The sequence below is a fragment of the Physeter macrocephalus genome, unplaced genomic scaffold (assembly GCF_002837175.3).
Source record: "Physeter macrocephalus isolate SW-GA unplaced genomic scaffold, ASM283717v5 random_401, whole genome shotgun sequence".
NCBI classification, from domain to species: Eukaryota; Metazoa; Chordata; class Mammalia; order Artiodactyla; family Physeteridae; genus Physeter; species Physeter macrocephalus.
In genome coordinates, this window is record NW_021145687.1 from 3,161 (window position 1) to 23,700 (window position 20,540).

At 52.6% G+C, this 20,540-nt stretch overlaps 1 protein-coding gene across 1 annotated transcript; it reads left to right on the forward strand.

Annotated features, from left to right (window-relative positions):
• The first annotated feature begins 886 nt into the window (after nucleotides 1-886).
• Nucleotides 887-16,025, forward strand: GOLGA7B (golgin A7 family member B). The gene is made up of 5 exons (XM_007126151.3): nucleotides 887-1,247; nucleotides 7,757-7,882; nucleotides 11,662-11,814; nucleotides 11,901-12,002; nucleotides 13,096-16,025. Exons 1-5 carry the CDS (start codon nucleotides 1,236-1,238, stop codon nucleotides 13,198-13,200), a joined length of 498 nt encoding a protein of 165 aa, XP_007126213.1. The 5' UTR covers nucleotides 887-1,235; the 3' UTR covers nucleotides 13,201-16,025.
• The last annotated feature ends 4,515 nt before the right edge of the window (nucleotides 16,026-20,540 follow it).

Consider the following 20,540-nt stretch of genomic DNA (forward strand, 5'->3'; position numbering starts at 1 on the left):
GGTGTGTGAAAGGGCACCTGTGTTGGTATTTCCTTTTTGTTTATTAAGCATATAGATAGGTCATCTGGTAGAAAGATGTGATGTCGAAAATGTGAAAGAGGCACCAGAGCCAGACCTGCCATCCTTGGAGAGTAGGCGTACTCATTTGGCACCATGTGCTTGTGGTTTTTAATTGGTGATGGTGGTGTGTATGTCAGCTCTGGGATTTCAGAGGAGAGAGGGAAGAGTAAGGGTTGGGGGCAGGGCCAGGAAAAGCAGCAAGGAGAGGCTGGCTTCAGTTCTGGAGCTCCCTGAAAGAAGGGACCCCCAGGGTATCTCTGGGGATGAAACAAGGGTACATATTTAAAGAAAGGAGATGATTCTCTGCGGTCTGCAGCAGCCTCCTCTAGCTAATAGGGTTCAAGGCAGTGAAAAGGAGAGAGGGGAGAGGAGGGAACGTCCATGCAGCCCTCGAGAGGGGGCCACAGAGAAGAAACGGAAGAGAAAGGAGAGGAAAAAAAACACAGACGAGGCAGCCTGGGCCACGATGGGGGAGGGGTTGGGAAGACGGGTGTTGGAAAGGTAAAGAGCCCGCACCTGGGGGCCTGCGAACGAGTCGAGGACCCTCAGCCTTGGCAGGCTGGAGTATCTTGCCCCAGAACGGTCTTGCCTCTCCTCCGAGTCTGCAAGTCCCTGGAGGCCTCGGTAGCGAGCGCCGAGATCCTGGCTCTCTTACTAGGGGGAGGGGCAGGCAGGAGAGGTGGGGCCTCCGGGCCGGGCAGGAGCGGAGCTTCTGGCCGCGGGCGGGGCTCCTCTCCGGCGGGCGGGCGCCGGAGTCCGGGGCCACCACTTCCCCTACCCGATCTGCCGAGGCGCCTGGCCCCTCCTCCCCGCCACCCCCCAACCCCCGCCGCCCCCACGCCCGCCGCCCCTGTTAAAGATAAACCGGGCTGTTGCCTGCAGGAGCAGCGGCAACCAGCGATCGGGCCCGGAAGAGCCTCGGCTAAGGCTTCGCCTCTCCGGCGCGGCGCCCTTATCAGCACCGCGGAGAGCACAGTGACCGTCTCCAGGACCTAGGCGCCCGCCCGCCCAGCAGCCCACGGGCGCACGGGTCTGCGGCGTCCTCATCAGCACCGCGGACAGCGCCCCGGGCCCCATCTCGTTGCCGCCAGCCCACCTGCTCCCCGAGTCAGCACGGCGGACAACCCCCCTCGACGGGCCCCGCAGCTGCTTGGAGCTGTCAGCGCCCCCGGAACATGGCCACTGAGGTAGGGAGCGAGCACCGGCCCGCAGGCGGTGCCCGGCTGCTGTGGGAACAGATCCCCGCTAGGGGCGGGGAAGGAAGACGGAGGGTGGGGCAGGATGGGATGGGGTGGTTTCTCGGATCGGGTCCGGAGGGAAGGCGTGGGGGAGGGGAGAAGTGGCCGGGGGGAAGAGAGGGGCTCCTCACTGGAGCTCATTTCACCCCTGGCGTGTCAATCTTCCCCATCGGAGTCCCGAAGCTGTCCGCACCACTTGTTGGCACTAGAGCCACGGCTGCTCCCGGGGCCTCAGCTGGGGTTTCCCCTTCCCATGGACTGCAAGTCCTGAAACCACTTCCCTAGAGGCTTGGAGACGAGGCTGAGCCAGTTTTAGGGGAGAGAAGGCGGCTGGCTGCTGTTGCTATGTGGTGTGGCCATCCAGCTTCTGAGCCCAAAAGCCTGGCTAAGAGATGACAGACCTGCCTTCACATCTGCATTTCCTCCTCGGGGGCAGGGAGACAGGAGGGGACAAAGAATCCTCAGGTCAAAACCCCAAATGGTTGGTTTTAATGAGTTGCCTGCACCAGTTCAATTTTGCATATTACCCTTTCTTGCTTCTTCACCCCTTTTGAGTTTCCTGTACCAGAAGACTGCATTTCCCTTGTGTCTGATGGGAGGAGCTGCCTTCTTCAGGGTGTGCCTATACGTGTGTCACCTTCAAGGGACTTGAAAGCTGAACCAAGGACCTATTGACTGAGGGCAGGTCTATGTGCATTGCTTAAGAGATCAGGAATTACCTCCTCTACCCGCTCATTTCACAAGGGAAATGGAGCTCTTTATAGTCCCACTTCATAAGTGGTAAAGCTAATACATGAAGGGGAGGACCTATTTAACACTCACACAGCGTGTCAGCAGCAGATCTGAAAGTTTCTTCTTTGAATTTTGGAGTGGAACCTAGGACACCAGATTTCCCCAGTTCTAATGTTGACTTTTTTTGTGGTGTTTCCCCATTTCCAACCCAGCTGGAACACAAGCCAGGGGGACAGCAAAGGCTTTTGAATGATCCTATGCAGTGCCTCTGGGCATCCTGAGCAGCGTGACATCAGCACCAAGTGTTACTGTTGTTATTCTGCTGTCGTCGCCACGACAGAACGACGTGCAGCTGCTTGGCATCACTCGGCTTTCTGACAAGGCACAGGGTTAGCTAGGAGAGCTCGTCCCTAAGGACCCTGTGAGGGGACAAGCCCTGCGCAGACCCATGGAGCTTGGTTTCTAGGGTGGAGAAATGCAGAGTGCTCAGAAAGTGCCAGAGATACTGAGAAGAGGAGGAAGAACAAAGGAGAAATGGCCAAGGATCTGGTCATGTTCCAGACAGGGCTGGCAGACTGCAGCAGAGAGGCTGCTGGTGTTGGACAGGAAGGGGAGACTTCAGCCACGTGGGGACAGTTGGGCCTGCAGTGTGGGCAGAAAAGGTGGCCACATCTGTGATGAGGCCCATTTGTCCCAGCAAATCTCCCTCTCGGGTCTGCTATGGTTCACAGATTCTAACGAGCAGGCTTACATCTCTAGGTCGAGGCAGTGTTTCCAGGAGGCTGCTGTTAGCCTGCTGTTAGCTCTGCTCATAATGCTTCTGTGAATATAGCATTTTCCTGTATACAAAGCACTATCACATGAGTGATCTCCTTTGAGCCTTAGAGCAACCCTGTGAAGTAGGCGAGGATAGTGTCATTATCCCCAATTAACAGATGAGACAACTGAGGCTCAGAAGCTTGCCTAATCCCTGTGAAGGAGCCAAGGACAGCATCATTATCTCATTTTACAGATGATGCAACTGGAGTGCTGAGACTTATCCAAGAAAATATGGCTAAAAAGTGGCAGGGCCAGGACTAGAACCTGAGTCTTCTGCCTCCCTGGCCAGTGCTTTGTTTGCTGCATCCAGGTGTATCCAATGAGCCAACTGTGTTGCCCAGTAGAGAACAGAGGACTAGGGGTCCTGCCATAAGACTTTGATGGGGGAAGGAGGCAAAGGAGTTCGGGAAGGGCTGGAGTGTGGGGACTCAGGTACCCTGACTGGCTTGGCTGGTTCAGCTTGAAGGCAGAGGGATGGAGGAGTGCCCACGGGGTTGATGGGCTGAGCACAGATATTGCTCATTTCCCAGTTTGGCCTCGGGTGGACTCTGATGGCAGCACACAGGGAGGAAGGCTTAGCTCTGCCAAAAAGGCACAGGACGTTCACGTGATCTGGGCTGCAGAGCGAGTCATTTTCCCCAGCCTGTTTTTACTGTTAGGACTGAGTTAAGATTCCCAGGAAAAACCTGTTGGGAGAAGGAAAACCTCATGCCAATCTCCTGTGGCCATTCTCTTAGGATCCTGAATGGGAGGTCCTCAGCTGCAGCAGAAAGTGTTTTGAGAGGAGGAGAGGGGAGAGAGGGAGGGAAGAAGAGACAGAGGGAGAGAATTGAGAAAGATTGGATATCCCTGGATCCCTGGATGGAAGGCATGGAAACTGGATATTTTCTACTCCCTAATTTCTGTTTAGGAGTTAGCATTAGGGGAGGGGTGTGTGTGAGGACCTCAGAGTAGGGATGAAGCCTCCTGAGCCATACGCTGACCTCATTTGGAAAACTGTAATGAGCCCATTTCCTGCGTGACAAACCTCTGCGAATGTGTGTCATGGGAGCAGGGTCTGCCCTGGAAACCAGTCCAGACGGCCAAGGACAACTGGGAAATGCTTGGCTGGGAGGGGCTTGTCCAAGTGGTGGAGTTTGACCCCTAAGAGTTTTTTTTTTTTTTTTTTTTTTTTGGGGCCTCTCACTGCTGTGGCCTCTCCCGTTGCGGAGCACAGGCTCCGGACGCGCAGGCTCAGCGGCCATGGCTCACGGGCCCAGCCGCTCCGCGGCACGTGGGATCCTCCCGGACCGGGTCACGAACCCGTGTCCCCTGCATCAGCAGGCGGACTCCCAACCACTGCGCCACCAGGGAAGCCCTCTAAGAGATTTTTAAATGCACCCAAGTAGCATTAGCCAAGAAAGGCATTGGAGGTTTGATCTCTGAGGCATGAAATTAACAAGCAGCTGACAATGGGCTGGGCGGGGGCTCTGGTGCAGGCTGAGAAGGAGGCCCTGCGCCTGGGTTTCCATCCTGAGGCCCGACTCGGCTGCCTGGGACTCGTGATCCTCACTCCTCCTCCACACCCCAGCCAGGGAGGACGGTGTTGGCTCATCAGCGGAAACTTCTGATTCTTGAGTTGAGTCTCAAATGCGTCCTCTGGAATTAGTTGGTTTTTAATGAGGATGGAGATGTGGGCCAGATGGGGCCTCCTGTTTCTCTTGGTCCAACCTGCCTGGGAGTGCTCATCTGCACTCCAGTGCTTGCTCCTCCCCACCTCTGCCAAGTTGACTCTGTCAAGTGGACAGACCCTAAATGTGAGACCTGGGATACCCACTCTCCTGGCAGCCTCCTTTTCCCTGCCATGCAGTTCAAAAATTGGTGTCAGCAGATCTCACCACTGATTTTCTCTTTCTTCCTCATGCAGTGCCTCTTGGTCCTGTCCTAACTCAGCTGCCAGCAGCTAGGGGATGGTGATGGGAGAGAGGGGAGGGTTGAGGAAGGTGAGAAGTAAGAGGCAGGAGACCCTGCCTTGCCTTAGATCCTAGTCTTCACTAACTACAGATGCGTTAGAGTCTTCGAGTCTGTGTGCTCTAAGTAGATCTGGGAAACTAGGGCTCTGGCATATAAAGTGTGTCTGATACCATCCTCTAGCAACTCCTCGAGACCCCACAAACACTCTCCAGGGAGGGAAGAAGATCCCTAGTCATCCAGAGCCAGGACAGTGTTCTAAGGCTCAGGATATTGTTGGGATTGGAAAGGGTGTTGACCCCTCCCACTCTGGCTACTTGAGAACACATTGATAAAAGCCAGAAGGAAGTGGGACTGTACTCTGTAAGGTAGCACCCTAAAATCTTAATGGTGTAATAAAATAGAGGTTTATTTCCTTCTCAGTAAAGTCCCAGACTGGTGTTCCTGATCAGTAGGTGGCTCTCCTCTAGGCAGTGATTCAGGGACCCAGGCTCTCTTCAGCTTGTGGTTCCACTATCTTCAACACATGGCTCTCTTGGTTTCTGTGGGAGGGGAAAAAAATCACAGAGGAGTGGTGGACTTTATGAGCCAAGCCTATACATGACATTCATCACTTCCATTCGCATTCCATTCAGTCATATGGCCACACCTAACTGAAAGGGAGGCTGGGAATTAATCTGGCTGTGTGACCAAGAGGAAGAAGTGGCTGTACTCAACAGCTAGCCAGTCACTAGAGACATATACCTTCATGGTAGCACACAGTATGTGTGCATTCAGTCACAGACAAGGGAGGATATTGGAGGGGAAGAAGCTGAGCCCATTTCAGAATGGCTGAAGCACTGTTCTTTCCTTTTCTTTCCATTCTCACCATTATTTTTCTTAAGTTAGACCCACTTTAATTTTCCCCTGGACTACTACAAAGATAGTCATTCCTCCACCTGGCCCCCTACCCCAGTCACGCCCACTTCCCATGCACCACTCACAAAGCTACCAGAATGATCCTTCTGGGGCTAGGGGAATCCATCCTCAAGATTGACAGGCTCATGTAGGTTGGTTTAGAAGGTCGGAGGAAGGTCACAGCCCCTTCCTTTTCCTTTGAAAATACAACTGTATGAAACCTTAACCAGACAGAGCAGACACACTGATAAATAACATTTTTATATTACCAAAGCATTTTTTATTTTTCAAAGCTATCATAGGATCCTACTAAATGTCAAGGGGACTCCTTCAATTAAAACCTTGATTAGGGGAATCAAGGACTATAGGAGCCCTTATACATTATTTCATCCAATTACAATACTTTAGGATCACACTCTTACATAGAGCAAAATTCACTTGGATTTAGGAAAGTCTTGTTAGCACCATCCCAGGACCTTGATCTACCTATCATCTGATCCTACTACCACACTGCAAACCTTTCTCTCTTTACTTCTTCTTCCCCTAGCTCTTAAGCAATTTAAGTATCTTCTATCTTAAACCCTCTGCTGCAGTAGGAACTTGTCAAGCTCGTTGTGATCTAACCCTTGCCTTCTCTACACTCTCATCTACTGCTCTTATCTGCTCTGCAAACCAACTTCAGTCTTGCTGAAATCTGCCTCCAGTCATTGGAGTAGACCTTGTTCTCTGCTGTCTCTGTTACTTTGCACAAGCTCCTCCCTCTGGGTTGCCTTTTCTTCCCTCCCTCACCCCCCCACCCTGCCCACCCCCCCACCGCTGGTAGCTCTTTTATGACTCCACACAGACCTCAGGGAGCCTTTCCTGAGTAAGCGTTTCTGGGGGAGATGCTACTTCTCCGCAGCATTTATCACAGTCTGATTCATTGTATATTTACTTGTCTTCCTCCCTGGAGCTCACAGACTGTCTTTTGCTCAGCATCCCCAGAGCCTGGCAATAGCAGGGACTCAATAAATGAAAGCTGAGTGACTGAATGGATTCACCTTAATTACACAGGATGAACTGGCTGTGTTCAGTCTGCCTTTGGGGCTTGGGCTCCACGTGGTTCCAATGTCTGGAATATTTCACCCAGTGGGAAGCTTGCCTCAAATGTGGGTGATGGAGGCTGGAAGTGGAAGAAAGAGGCCCTGTTCTTCTGTGGAATTGAGCCCACTCCTCTGAAATGCTAGAGTCTGTGTCAATGTCAAGTCTGCAGTGTGGACAAGGGACAGAAGTCACCCCACTCCTTCCTACAAGGGCAGGAGATTTCTTCATTTTCTGGCCTCAGCCCACTTTATCCACAATTTTCTCTGGGAAATTTGGATGTCTGTGGGCCCCTTCTTTCTTGTGATGAGACGTGCTGGACGTGGAAACAATCTGTGGTGTCTCTGACTTAAGCCATAACCTGGCCTGAACCCCAGTCTCCCTCTGAGTTCATGGGTGCATCACATCTTCCTTTGCCCCACAAGCTCCCCTCCCCCAACCCTGTCAGCTCTACTAGGCGGGATGGGTCTGAGGCAGCAGTCTTGTCCAGTGCTGGGGTCCCCAAGCCACAGCCTGACAAGCTGTGAACATTTGGTACTTGCTGAATGAATGAAAGAGTGAAAGACACCACCATGCATGTGTGTGTGTGTGTGTGTGTGTGTGTGTGTGTGTGAGAGAGAGAGAGAGAGAGAGAGAGAGAGGATCTGGGCTAGCCACCAGGAAGTGTTTTCCTCTCGTTAAAATTTGTTCCTGGCTCTGTTGGTGGTTCCAGAACCTCTCACTTTGGCTCAGCTTTGGCCCTGCTTCAGGCTTTTTCTAGATCTTTCTGGGATAGCTAGAGGCATCTTCTGGAGTAAACTCAACAAGCCTGCTTCCTGCAACCTTCCTTGAACATTTGTGGGGTGGACAAGTTGTCCTGGTTTGCTGGGAACTTTCCTGATTTTAGCAATGAAAGGCCCACACCCCAATAAACCCCTCAGTCTTGGACAAACCTAGAAGGATGATCACTTTGAGTGCATCTCTCCTGAACGTCTCCCCAGGTCCACAATCTGCAGGAGCTCCGGCGAAGTGCCTCGCTGGCCACCAAGGTCTTTATCCAGAGAGACTACAGCGATGGGACCATCTGTCAGTTCCAGACCAAATTCCCCCCAGAGCTGGACAGCCGGGTAAGGATGTCTTTTCCTAAAGTTGGATCATAGACTATGATGGAACTGAGGGGCTTATTAGAATACGTATATTTTTCCAGGAAAAAAATCGTATAGGAAACAACTTGCTCAGCCACTTCAAGTGGAAGAACTAAAAAATGTCCTTAACACTGTCTTGCTGTCACCTCCTAGAAAGTTAGAGCTGAAACACCTCAGAGATTTTCTAGTTCAGTGGCTCTCAAATTTCAGAGAATCACCTAGAGAGCTTGTCAAACAAATGCAAATTCCTGGGTCTTATTGGATGATACTAGGTGTCATCAGAGATGCTGACTCAGTTGCAGGACTGGGTTCAGGAATCTCTTTTTAGAAACACTTCTCAACCCCAGCTGCACATTAGAATTTCCTGGGGAGCTTAAAAATATCCCAATGCCCAGACCACACCCAAGATCAATTAAATCAGAGTGTCTGGGACTGGGGGCCAGGCATCAGCATTGCTTTAAATTTCCCTGGGTGGTTCCACTGTGCGTCCGGGGGCTGAGGATCTTAATTTTTAATGAGGAATCCCCGGGTGATGTGGAACTGGGTGAGTCACAGATCCCACTTTGAGAATCTCTTGTCTCCTAGTACAGTGATTCTCCTGCTGGGCTGCCCGTTAGAATCACCTGGGGGCTTTTGAAAAAACCTTGCAGGGCGTCAGCTTGGGTAGAATAGGACAGTGGTAGTCTTTGCTGCTCGGACCCGGGACCCGCCCTCTCGCTTCTCAGACCATTTGAATTAGAATCTCCTGGAGGCGAGACCTGAGTATGCCTGTGTTTCAAAAGCTGCTCAGGCGATTTTAGCGTGTACCACAACTGAGAACAAGTAAGCCCTTGAACCAAAACTGTGGTCTGTGGACAGGCAACGTCAACGTCCTCTGGAAACACAGAATCTCAGGCTCCACCCTGGATCTACTGACTCAGAATGTGCATTTTAACCAGATCCTGAAGTGATTCATATGTGCATAAAAGTTTGAGAAGCATTGCATTAGTTCATCCTCTCATTTAAGAGAGGAAACTCAGGGCCAGGAAGAGGAAGTGACGTGCCAAACTGACTGAGCGCCGAAAGGGCCTTGGCGTCCGACTCTCTGCTTTTTCACAGGACTCCTGTTTCCTTAGTGGGTATAGATAAAACTGGGTGCCTGGGTGATCAGAGTCTTGGCAGGGAAAGCTTAGAGACCTGGAGGAAGGGCCGGAGGGTGCTTTTCCCTCCTTCTCCCCACTCGGACAGAGGGGAGAGCCTGACGCTCCATCACAGGGTCTGCTGGTGGCATCAGAGGCCGTCAACCAAGGGCTCTGCCCACAGCCTCCCGCGCCAACTCAGCTACTTGGCTGTTTCGTGGACCACTGGCCCCTTGCAAGGCATCAGCCCCTGCTGCGGAGTTTTGCTCCTGGTCCTGGGTGTATGTAGCCCTCATCCCAGGCCCCATTAGAACTGGCCTGGGGTTGGGGGAGGGCAGAAAAGGACCATGACCTTTCATTCAGCAGCCCAGGCAGATTTGAATGAGTTTGGGAGGGTGGGGCAGGGGTGGCCTTTGCTGATCTGACCCCTAAACAGCTTTTGGGGAGCCATGTAGATCTCCTCGTCTTAGCATGCCTGTCCTTTGGGGCGGGGGTGATCCCTGAGATACAGCAGCAGGGCTTGGGTCCCAGACAGGATGGACATAATTATCTCTATATGTTCACTCCAGATCTTTAGAGAAGTAGTGGCTGGGAACCCCAAAGCTTCTGACTATTTGGGGGGAGAGCTTTTGTCCTAGACAGGAATGGGAGGTCCCTAACCTTATGTGATGGGCAGTTCTGGTCCTGTGGGGGGTGAGTGGGGGAGGGGGTGCTTAAAGAATGTAAAAAATGGGATGAGAGACACTCTGATACCTACTGAGTTTGGAGCATGACCTTCCACTCCAGGCTCCAGTGGAGGGCTGCATGGTGAAGAGCACAGGCTCGGGTCAGAGCTGTGTAAACTGGGCCAAGTTCACGCAGCATTCAGCAAGTATTTATTAGGCACCTACAATGTATTAGGCACTGGAGATGTAGGGGTGAACACATGGAGCTTACTTTCTATTAGAGGATACAAAAAAATTTAAGAAGCAACAAGAAAATATGTAGGTGGTAACAAATACTGGAAATATAAGAGAGGAGGTCAAGTACAAAGGGGGAGCTGGGCAGAGGATGCGGGGTGCTGTCAGATAAGGTGAGACCTAAGGGGAAGTAAGGGAAGAGCCAGGGCAGGGGGTGTCTGGGGAAAAGTACTGCAGCTGAGGACACAGGCCCAAAGGACCTGTGGCATTTTCAGGAAGCAGTGGGCAGTCGGTGTGGCTGGAGTGAAGAGAACAGGAGATGGAATCAGAGGAGTTGCAGGGCCGGGCCCTGGAGGGCCTCACAGGCATGTAAGGGCTCCTTGGATTTTACTTGGAGAGAGATGGGGAGACTTGGGAAGCTCTTGATCAGAGTCATGACGTGATCTGACTTTAACAGTCTCCCTTGGCAGGGCTGGGGGCAGAGAGACCACTTAAAGAGGTCAGATGATGGTGGTCTGGACCACAGAGCAGAGCTTCCATCAGGCTCTTCCCCTGTAAAATGGGGGTGGGAGTCGTACTTCTCTGATAGGATTGTTATGAGGGTTAAATGAAAGAATACATAAAAAGTGCCTGGCACATAGAACGTGCCTAATAAATATTAGCTATTATGGTTATGGATGCAGGCAGGATAGCTTCTCAGTTGTCCAAATGCATGGGGCTGACCTGTTCTGGGTGACCTGTTTTTTTCTTTTTTTAAGTAATTAATTAATTAATTTTTGTCTGCGTTGGGTCTTCGTTGCTGCGCGCGGGCTTTCTCTAGTTGCAGCGAGCAGGAACTACTCTTCGTGGTGGTGCCCGGCCTTCTCACTGTGGTGGCTTCTCTTGTTGCGGAGCACGGGCTCTAGGCGCGAGGGCTTCAGTAGTTCTGGCACACGGGCTCAGTAGTTGTGGCTTGCGGCAGGAACTACTCTTCGTGGTGGTGCCCGGCCTTCTCACTGTGGTGGCTTCTCTTGTTGCGGAGCACGGGCTCTAGGCGCGAGGGCTTCAGTAGTTCTGGCACACGGGCTCAGTAGTTGTGGCTTGCGGGTTCTAGAGCGCAGGCTCAGTAGTTGTGGCGCACGGGTTCAGTTGCTCTGTGGCATGTGGGATCTTCCCGGACCAGGGCTCGAACCCGTGTCCCCTGCATTGGCAGGCGGATTCTCAACCACTGCACCACCAGGGAAGTCCCCTGGGTGACCTCTTAACTGGGAGGAAGTGCCTCCTCCTGGAAAGACACTCCTGAGGTCTTATGCAATCAGTCTCATGCTCTCCAAACATGGAGAGCCCCTACTAATCAGGTCCTGAATCCTCTCACAGCCATCACAATGGTGTATGTGTGTGTGTGTGTGTGGCAAAGTCACTGGAATTCCTGCCTGATCCGCTGCAGAAAATGTTCACATCTTGGATTTCATGGGAGTTTTCTGTTTCCAAGGGAGGTCAAGTAGTCATTCTTACTCCCATTTTACAGATGTGGAAACTGAGGCGAGAGTAGTTAAGTCATCAGTCCAAGGTCACACAGCTAGCTGATGGCCAAGTCTGGACTGGAAACCCAGGTCTCCTGACTCCCTGTGTGACGCTCCATGCACGCCTGCAGCCTCGCCGGTCTTGCCTGTGTGCCGCCAACCCCACCGCTGGTGTGGCCCCTCCACTGCCACCTCCAGGGAGGCTGACCTGGGCCTGGTTCCCTGTCCCTCTCTCCCTCCAGATCGAGCGGCAGCTCTTTGAGGAGACTGTGAAGACCCTCAACAGCTTCTACGCAGAGGCGGAGAAGATTGGGGGCAGCTCCTACCTCGAGGGCTGCCTGGCCTGTGCCACGGCCTACTTCATCTTCCTCTGCATGGAGACCCACTATGAGAAGGTGGCTCCTTCCCCCACAGCCCCGCATCCCCTCCCCCAGGGCTCCTGTGCTCCACCCTCATCCTCAACCGGTCCCTGTCCTTGCAGGTCCTCAAGAAGATCTCCCGATACATCCAGGAGCAAAACGAGAAGGTCTTTGCCCCCCGAGGCCTCCTGCTCACAGATCCCGTGGAGCGTGGGATGAGGGTTGTATCCTTTCCAGCTGTTCCACACGAGGGCACAGAGCTGCCGGCCAGTGGGCCCCTGGTGAGGCTGCTGGGAAATGGGACCACCTTCGGGGCCTCTGTTCAGGGAGTTCCTAGGGCTCCCCCCACCCCTGGTCATTGGCCCCTGCCTCCACCCCAAGCTAGTGCTGTTTTTTGCATTTCAGGCTTCGCTTTTACTGAGCTGCATTTAATCAGTGCTTAATACATGCCAGATATCATAGTAAGTGCTTTGAAAATATGAACCCGTGCACTTCTCATAAGACCCCTATAAAGTGGGTAACTCTTCTTATTGCCTTTGTAGCTGACCCTGGCTCAGGGCCGCCCAGCTGGCGACCGCCAGAGCCAGGATCTGAGCTCAGGCCCACTCTGCAACGCTCTCGCATGTAACCCTCATTGAAGCCCGTTCAATGCGCAGGTCCTGTTGTTGCCCTTTTGCAGATGAGAAAAGTGAGGTCTTGGTGGGAGACTGGCGTTCGAGAGGGTTATAGGTCTGCTTACTCCACCTGGTCAAGGTGTACTTGCATCCTGCCCCCCAGTCAGCAGCAGGGGGTAGAATTGTTTAAAAATAACGTTTACTGGAAAACTGACAGGAAAAGAGTAAAGAAAACGCCAATCCCAGAATCTCATGCTTACAAAGCCCAGGGAGAGGCTCTTCTCGTCTTTGCGACTTTACTATGTGCCAGGCATTGTGCATTACATGCTTTATTTCATTTAATCCTTGCAGTAACCCCAAGATTCTATTATTATCCCCATTTTACAGATGAGATGGGTGAGCTGAGATTTGAACTCAGGACACCCAAGTCCTCACACTTCCTGTGCAGTAACACCCCCTCTTGGGCACATCCCATCCTGGGATACAGCGATTAGACCCACTAGAATGTAAGCTCCTGGTCTCGGCTGTGGGCAGGGGCATCTGAGCTGAGTGAGCGCAGGTGCGAGGAGGGGCGTGGGTCTGGCTCCCCGGGCCTCTGAGTCCTTACTGTCTGGGAAGCAGCACCAGCTCTGCCTCCCGCTTCCCTGCTGGTCTCCATCAGCCAGTTCCTGTCCGCTCGCATCCCTCCTTAACGCCGCCCCAGATCGAGATCTCCATCTACGAGGACCGGTGCAGCAGCGGCAGCTCCAGCAGCGGCAGCTCCAGCAGCGGCAGCGGCGGCAGCAGCGGCGGGGCGGGTGGCCGGTGACTGGCCGAGAGTCCCTGCAGGGAGGCGTACGACTGGACTGAGGGCCCTGCAGACCTGCGGCGGCTACGCTACCAGAGCACCCGCTTCTGAGTCGTTCTCTGGGCCCAGGGCAGGAGGGAGGGTGACCCGCCCAGTGTTGCCTGTGGGCCATCAACGGCGCCCCCTGCCCCTTGCCCCCTGGCAGGACGGCCCACTTCCTGACCTGGCTCTTACCCGACGGGGCTGGTCTGGGTCACACAGAGGCAGGTTTTCCAGGGGGAGGCTGGGGTGAGGACAACACAATTTGGACAGCCCCTCTCTTCTGCAGCTCCCCTCCCAACACCCCAGAAGAGGATCCAGGTCTGTCACGTAGAGAATTCCCATCCTGCACGATTCCTCACCCCAAATTCCGCGTCCACCAGGACTCCCTCCCTCGGGGCCCTGCTCCCCATGGCTGTCTCCCAGTGTCTGCTCTTTCTGATGCCACCACGGGGCCTCTGCCTGTCTGTGACCCTGCCTCCACCGAATTCAAGGTCTGGGGAGACAGGAGTGGTCAGCCTATGGGCGCTGCGATGGGGAGTTCTTCAGCCCCCTCCTGACCTCTTCTAGACTCATGGTGTCCCTGTCCTCCACCCAGAGCCTGGAGGTCATCTTAGCCTTGCCAAGAAGCGTCCAAGTCCTGAGGCTTTGCAGGCCACCAGGTGCTGGTGGTGGGGCACATGGCCTGGGGCTCTGGGAGGTTATATGGGGGGTCTGGAGAAATGCCTCATGGAGAGATGTAGCCTTGAGGGGTTTAACCGCCAGAACTGGAGCCAGCTTCCTGAGATTAGAACCTGCACGTGTGTGAGAATGAGTGTGTGTGCACGCAGGCACACGTGTCAGCGCACATATGTGAGTGCACAGGTGCGCAGGTGCATGAATGCACCTGTGTGTGCTGTGTGTGAGGGCAGGTGTGTGCATGCGTGCATGGTGAGTGCACTTGTGTGAGTGTGTGGACACATGCGTGTGTGCATGTATGTGAGTGCACTTGTACGTTCCCCTTGGCTGCTGGGCCAGTGACTGCCCCTCTCTGCATCCTGTCTTATCTTCGTGCGCCACGGTCTGGCTGCTTCCCTGTGTGGGTCCAGCCTGTCCCCCTGTAAATAAATGTCCTAATGTCCCTTACCCCTTGCCTGGGCTGCCAGCTTGGCTCTTCTTCCTGGCCTCTCCCCTACCTGCAAGGTTCTCCCCACCTTCTGACTGTACCGTGTACATTCTAACAAAAAAGAAGCTGGGGTTCTAGGAGAACAGAGCCAACCTCCCAGGGCCTTCTGTGCCCCCCTCTCAGTCCCTCATGACAAGGCAACGGGGCCATGGACACTGCATATTCAGCCCGCCCAGGCTCCGGGGCTCTCTAAGGCTGTGTAAGTGAGGCTTCTTTGGAAGGTCAAAGGAGCTGCTAACCCGCAGGGGAAAAGGCAAATTCCTTTCCTGAAAGGAAAGAGGGGTGTCCAGCCAATGAGGCCCTGGCTGCCGACACCCAGCAGCCCCATCCTGGTGCCTGAAGATGGACAGAGGAGACTGCCTGCCTCAGCCGGCAGGAGGTGCTAGAGTAGGTATGAAAGACCAGCTAGCCAGGTAGCTTTCTGGAACCAAAGAGGGGCCTGATTTTCTTTTGGATGCAGAAGCAGTGTGTAGGAAAGTTCCAGAGAGCTGGAGAGGGCAGCCCAGCCCCTGAGCCTAAGTGGGTCCCGGTCCAAGGATGCCCTGGGTGAGCTTGCAGCCCAGTGGGCTCCAGCACAGCCCCTACCCCTATACCCACCCTGGCCCACCTATGGCTGGGGCTGACCTGTGCGTCTCCTGTGGGAGGGCTGGGCGTAGGCGATGTGGTGGCCTTTTGCTTTATTATTTCTTTTTCCAATAAAAGGCCTTGCCCAGCTTGAGGCTCTGTGCTGCTTCTCTCTCGCACGGTGGTGGGAGGCCAGATCTGTGCCCCAGGACCACGGCGAGGAGGCAGGGCTGAGTGTGCTCCTGAAGAGGCAGCGCCCTGACACGGGCAGGATGGGCCCTGTCTTCTTGGAGCTTGCAGTCTAGTGGGAGGCAGACACTCTGCATCCCTAATCTGCAGCCTTTATGCAGCCCTGGGATCCTTAGGTGGGGGGAACAGGTTGGACTGAAAGCCAGGTCAAAATCAAGTCATGGATTAATTAGATAAATACCCATTTCTTGAGCTCGTATCTGTTCGGGGTTGGATCACACAGGTCACTCAGTTCTAAAGAAAAGTGTGTGGGTGTTGGAACCTAGTAGAGCTGTGTCTTGGCTTTTATAAAACTAAATAACATTTAATGAGCACCTACTGAGTGCCAGATACTTTGCTAAAACCATGTGGCACAGATGTGGGAGGGCATTTAAAGATCATCTAAGTGAGGCAGAATGGAGGCCCAGAGAGGGTGAGTGACTTGACCTAGGTCACACAGCTGGTTGATGATAGTGCCAGGTTTAGAACGAAGGTCGTCTCCTGACCCAGTGCTCACTCTGACACTTTGGGGATGACACCCAAATGGAAGTTGCCTGAAGCTGTAGGATGGCCGAGGTCACACATTCAGGTCTGTGGGCCAAGAGAGGATCCCACCAGACCGTGGGGACAATGGCTTCACCTCTGGGTGGGGTCTGGTGGGGGGCCCTCTCTGAACAGGACCCTGCGTGGCTTCCCTGCTTGTACTTTCTGCTCCTAAGGGGCAGCTGGACTTGCTGACTGCTGAAACCTGGGGTGCGGGTGGGTTGTCACAATGGAGGCTGTTCTTTAACATGTGGTAGGTTCATTTTGTCTGTCCTGTTTGCAACATTATTATTAGTAGTAATAATAAACAAACAATAGTAGCTAACATTTATTTAGCACTGACTATGTGCCAGGTACTAGGCTAAGACTCTACATAATTCATTCAATCCTCACAACGACCCTCTGTGGTGTGGACTATTATTCCCACTTTACAGATGAAAAGACTGAGGCTCACAGAAGTTAAGTAACTTGCCCAAAACTATACAACTAGAAAGTGGCAGAGCTTGGCTTTGAATCCAGACAGTCTGACTCCAAACTGTGGGGAAGATGATACCAGCTTCAGAGACCCCCTCAGCCATCCTAGGGTGAGGATTTGGCAGATAACCCAGGGAAGGACTTGGAGCTGTGCCTCGGTTCCAAGGGAGGTCTAGTACCTTCAAGCCCAGGGCATCACGGGAGTGTGGGTGGTTGGGCTCCTCATGGGCATGCGGGGCCCACAGGGGCAGCTTGGTGAAGGGCAGTGAGGGGAGAAGCCGGCTGAGGCGTGGCTTCTCTGCCTGGCTTTCCTCTGCTGGCTCAGTTATGGGGGAAGTGGCAGCCATATCCCTGCAACCTCCTTGCCAGCCAGAGACAGGCCCCATCAGGCCCCAGGAGCAGAGGAACCCTCAGGCGGCTCTGGGCTGCTGCTCCCGCATCACTGTCCCCTGACTCCGCTTTTCTGGCTTCCTTTGGCCAAAGGCAGGGCTGTGTGTGAAAACCACAGGGTCTACAGAAGCTCGTGGTGCCACCGAGTGGTGGCATCTTGCACTGCACCCCCAAATCAAAGCAAATTGGGCCAGAGCATCTCAGCGGCTGGGAAACTTCTCCACGACCCCCAAACAAGCAGCTGATCCCACCTGCAAGGACTTTTCTGTGACTTCCAGAGTGGCATGGGGCAAAGATGGAGTCCAGTCTGTGGTGACTCTTTCTCCCTATGGCCAGCCACCGGGGTGCTGCCTTTCTCCTGGGGGTCTTGCAGCCTGGGAAACCCGACTTCCCTTCTCCATAGCTCTGGAAGGACTTACAGCGACGAGGTGTCTGGCAGGAGGCACCCACACCTGGTTTTGGCTTTACTGTTCACCATGGATGAAGGCAATGCAAAGAGCACCCCATGTCAGACCTGAATTGGAGCTCCGGCTTCATGACAGTTGCATATTGTGGAAAGACCTGGAGCTTTAGTTTCCCCAGCTGTAAAATCGGGATACTAATACTTTACAGAATTGCCTAGACCAGTGCTTCTCATCCTTGGTCGTAATCAAAGTTACCTGGGGAGCAAGAAAAACCACTGATGCCTGGTCCTGTCCCCAGGGATTCTGATTTCATTGTTCTGGGGTGCAGCCTGGGCATCAGGAGTTTTAAAATTTCCCCTAGAGATTCTAGTATGAAGGCAAGGTTGAGAACCCCTGGTTTCGATGGTACCTAGAGCCTATGAGCTTTTCACAGGCCTCTGAAGATATCTGAGACCTGAATGGAAAAGCTGATTGGTTCCATGAATTCAGCCAGACACAAAATGAGTATGAACTCTATGATTGCACTTATAACACATTCTAATACAGGCAAAACTAATCTATGGTGTTAGCAGTCAGGATAGCAGCTGCCCTGGGGTGGGGGGCAGCGAGTGGAAGGGGGCCTGGGGGATTCTGGGGACTCCTGATGAGCTGTTTCTCCAGCAGTTACATAGGTGTGCTCACTTTCAGAGCATTCACGGAGCTGTACACTTAAGATTTGCATATTTTCTATAAGTATGATACATTTTAATGAAATTTTCCAAGAAAGTTCATTGGCTTCAAAATAGGAAAAGAAAGCACAAAACTGAAATTAATGTTTTATTACATATCTACAAAATGTAACATTGTCAAACAGTCAACTGCAATTTAACCAAGTCGTGTGTGTGTGTGTGTGTGTGTGTGTGTCTGTGTGATTTAGTGCGGGTTGAGGATGTATAGGATAATGTTTGATATGATGAGGGGTGGGGCGTTTAAAAAAGAAGGTCCCTGGTACCTAAGAAAATCTTAGAACAGCCCAGGTTTATGCCAGGAACTCTTAATCTTGACCCCTTGCCCTTGTATGCAGAATGATGTACCTTTAACTGGGGAAGAGAATCCACAGCTTTCAGCAGATTCTCAAAGGGGTATGTGACCCCCACAAAAGGTTAAGAACAACTGGTTTTGAGGAGCTGGTGAGAAACTGGCCACGAATGTGCCTGGCATGAAATAGGTGTTCTTTCCCTCTTTTCAAAGTCCAGCCTTCCGAGGTTTCCACAGAACGCTTCTCAGGTGACTTTGGGAGGATTTATTCTCCTGGCGGCACTGAGGGCAGATTGTGCTGTGCTCACAGCTCTTCCTCTAAGAGGCTATTTAAAGGGCCTGTCACTTCAGCATCTGCTGGACAGCAGAACTTAGCGTCCCAGAGCTGCACAGGGACTCGTGGTTTTGACAGGGATGATGGAGGAGGTGGAAGAGTATGGAGGGGGTCAGAAAGCTGCACCGGTCTGCAGACCCCTGGTCAATTGCTTAACCGCACTGAGTCTTAGCTTATCATTTGCAAAATGAGAGCGTGGTGAGAAGGCATCTTTGTAAATGATAATCTGTTTCTCCAATGTAAGATTGTTATTGCTGGAGTTACACTAGGATCTCATTATACCGTGGCCTCATGATGTAGATTTATAGCCAGGTTCCAGATTCTTGCATAGAACAAGCAAAATCCAAGGGTTCACTGATCCCCTAATATATGCGAGGAACTCCTGTACAGTATTATTCCATTTTGCTCTTTAACACTCTTGTGGGTGGTTATAGTTGAATTCTCATTTTATAGATGAGGAAATTAGATGGTTAAGTGGCTTCACGAGTGCCCACAGCTAGTTAGTGTCAGAGCGAAAGCTTGAACCTAAGTGTCCGACCCCAAATCCATCTCTTATTCTGCTACCGTGTGTCACAGTCAGACAAAAGGTTCCGTTCTGCCTGGACTGACTCATGAAGACAGATTTCAGGCTCAGAGAGAAGCATGTGGGCAAATGCAGACACAGAAAAATTAGATTTGCAGGGGCACGAAGGGGCTAGTTATTTTGGAGTAATTCAAGTTTATCGATTTCTGTAATGGAAAAGTGATCGGGGACCAGCTACCACCTGAGAGCTGTGCTGAGCAAGGCCCTGGAAGGGGAAATGTTATACACAGCTTACAAGACCTTGTGGTGGTGACGGACTTCCTCCTGTCCCAGTTCTCTCCGAACTCTTGGCGGGGGCGGGGATCTTGTCTTACTTATTTCTACCACCTCCCTCCCCCACCCCAAGTGCCTGGTGCAGTGAAGTTCACCCTTGGCAGGTGAACGAGAAGTGCAGCCCATCACAGGCTGGCAGGAAGAGACAAGAACATACAGACGTGAGATCCTCAGGCCCCTGGGGCAACATGCCACTGAGAAGCAGCTTAGGCAGATGCAGACACAGACAGGTAAGTGGTCACCGAGTGACTGAATTAAATGGTGACCCCAGGCCATCCCCTGCTCTGGGCAGCTTTAATAACATTGCCCTGGCTATGATCTTGTGGCTCTGCTCATGATCTCCACCTGGGAGGGGAGGGAAGGGGAGGAAGTGTACATCCTGACCCCGCTCGGCCCCTGCCTGGTGCTCCTGGGCACCATTATTTTGAGGTGGTAAATCCTTGTGGGGCTGAGTGCTTTGCCCGGAAAGTCTGGCCCTGGGGTCCTAGAGGGTGAAGTACCATGGGTGGATGGATAGGTGAATGGATGGACGGATAAGTGGATGGATACAGAGAAGATGTGTACAGGGAGATGACTGGTGGATCAGAGGTGAGGGAGAGGGCTGCCTGGCTTGAGACGGATGCTCGCAGACCGTGGAGAAGCAGGTGAATGGATGGATAGTGATCGGCCCTGTGCTCCCCAGAGCAGATCTAAATACAGGACTGGAGCTCTTCAAAGGGAACATGCTGTGCAGGCCGGTCCCCAAATGAACTCCACATTTATAACTGTGAGTGATGGTTGTGTCTCATTGGGAAAGATTCTTATAGGTCTAACATCGCCCCAGTTAATGACTTATGGATTGTTGTAAAATCAGGCACTGCTAGAAGTGAAAGCAGGAGGTTAAAGGGCCTGGAACAGATTTCATAATAATATCTGCATTTTAACAAACTGAGCACCTTATACGCTCTATCTCGACGAAGCCTCACAAAAGCTCAATGAGGTTATGCCTCCATTTGCAGTGGATGAAGAAACTGAGTCTCGGAGAGGTGATGCTGCTGGTTTAAGGCCACTGCGGAGTGCATTGGTGGGGTGCCTGGGATTCAAGCCTGATTCAAGCCATCTGATCCCAGAGTCTCAGGGTGAAGAGAGAATTTTAAGGAGAGATGGAAGGAAAGAAGGAGGGAGCGCGGGCTGCAGGGTTTGGGGATCAGCTTTGTAAGAAAGAATGTGGTCTTTGACACCCGAGACACCTTCTGCCCTGGGTGAAGCTTTGCAAGCTGCCGGCTTCCTTCTCCCTCTGTCCTCTCTGTGTCTGCCTTCAAGGCCTATACATCTTGAGCTTGGGGACTGAAAAGTGCAGAGAAGGTA

Bases quoted from the DNA above. Each gene is read 5' to 3' on its own strand.
- GOLGA7B (XM_007126151.3), top strand. The intron at 7,883-11,661 runs GTAAGGATGTCT...CTCTCCCTCCAG, and splicing joins CCCCAGAGCTGGACAGCCGG to ATCGAGCGGCAGCTCTTTGA. The intron at 12,003-13,095 runs GTATCCTTTCCA...ACGCCGCCCCAG, and splicing joins TGGAGCGTGGGATGAGGGTT to ATCGAGATCTCCATCTACGA.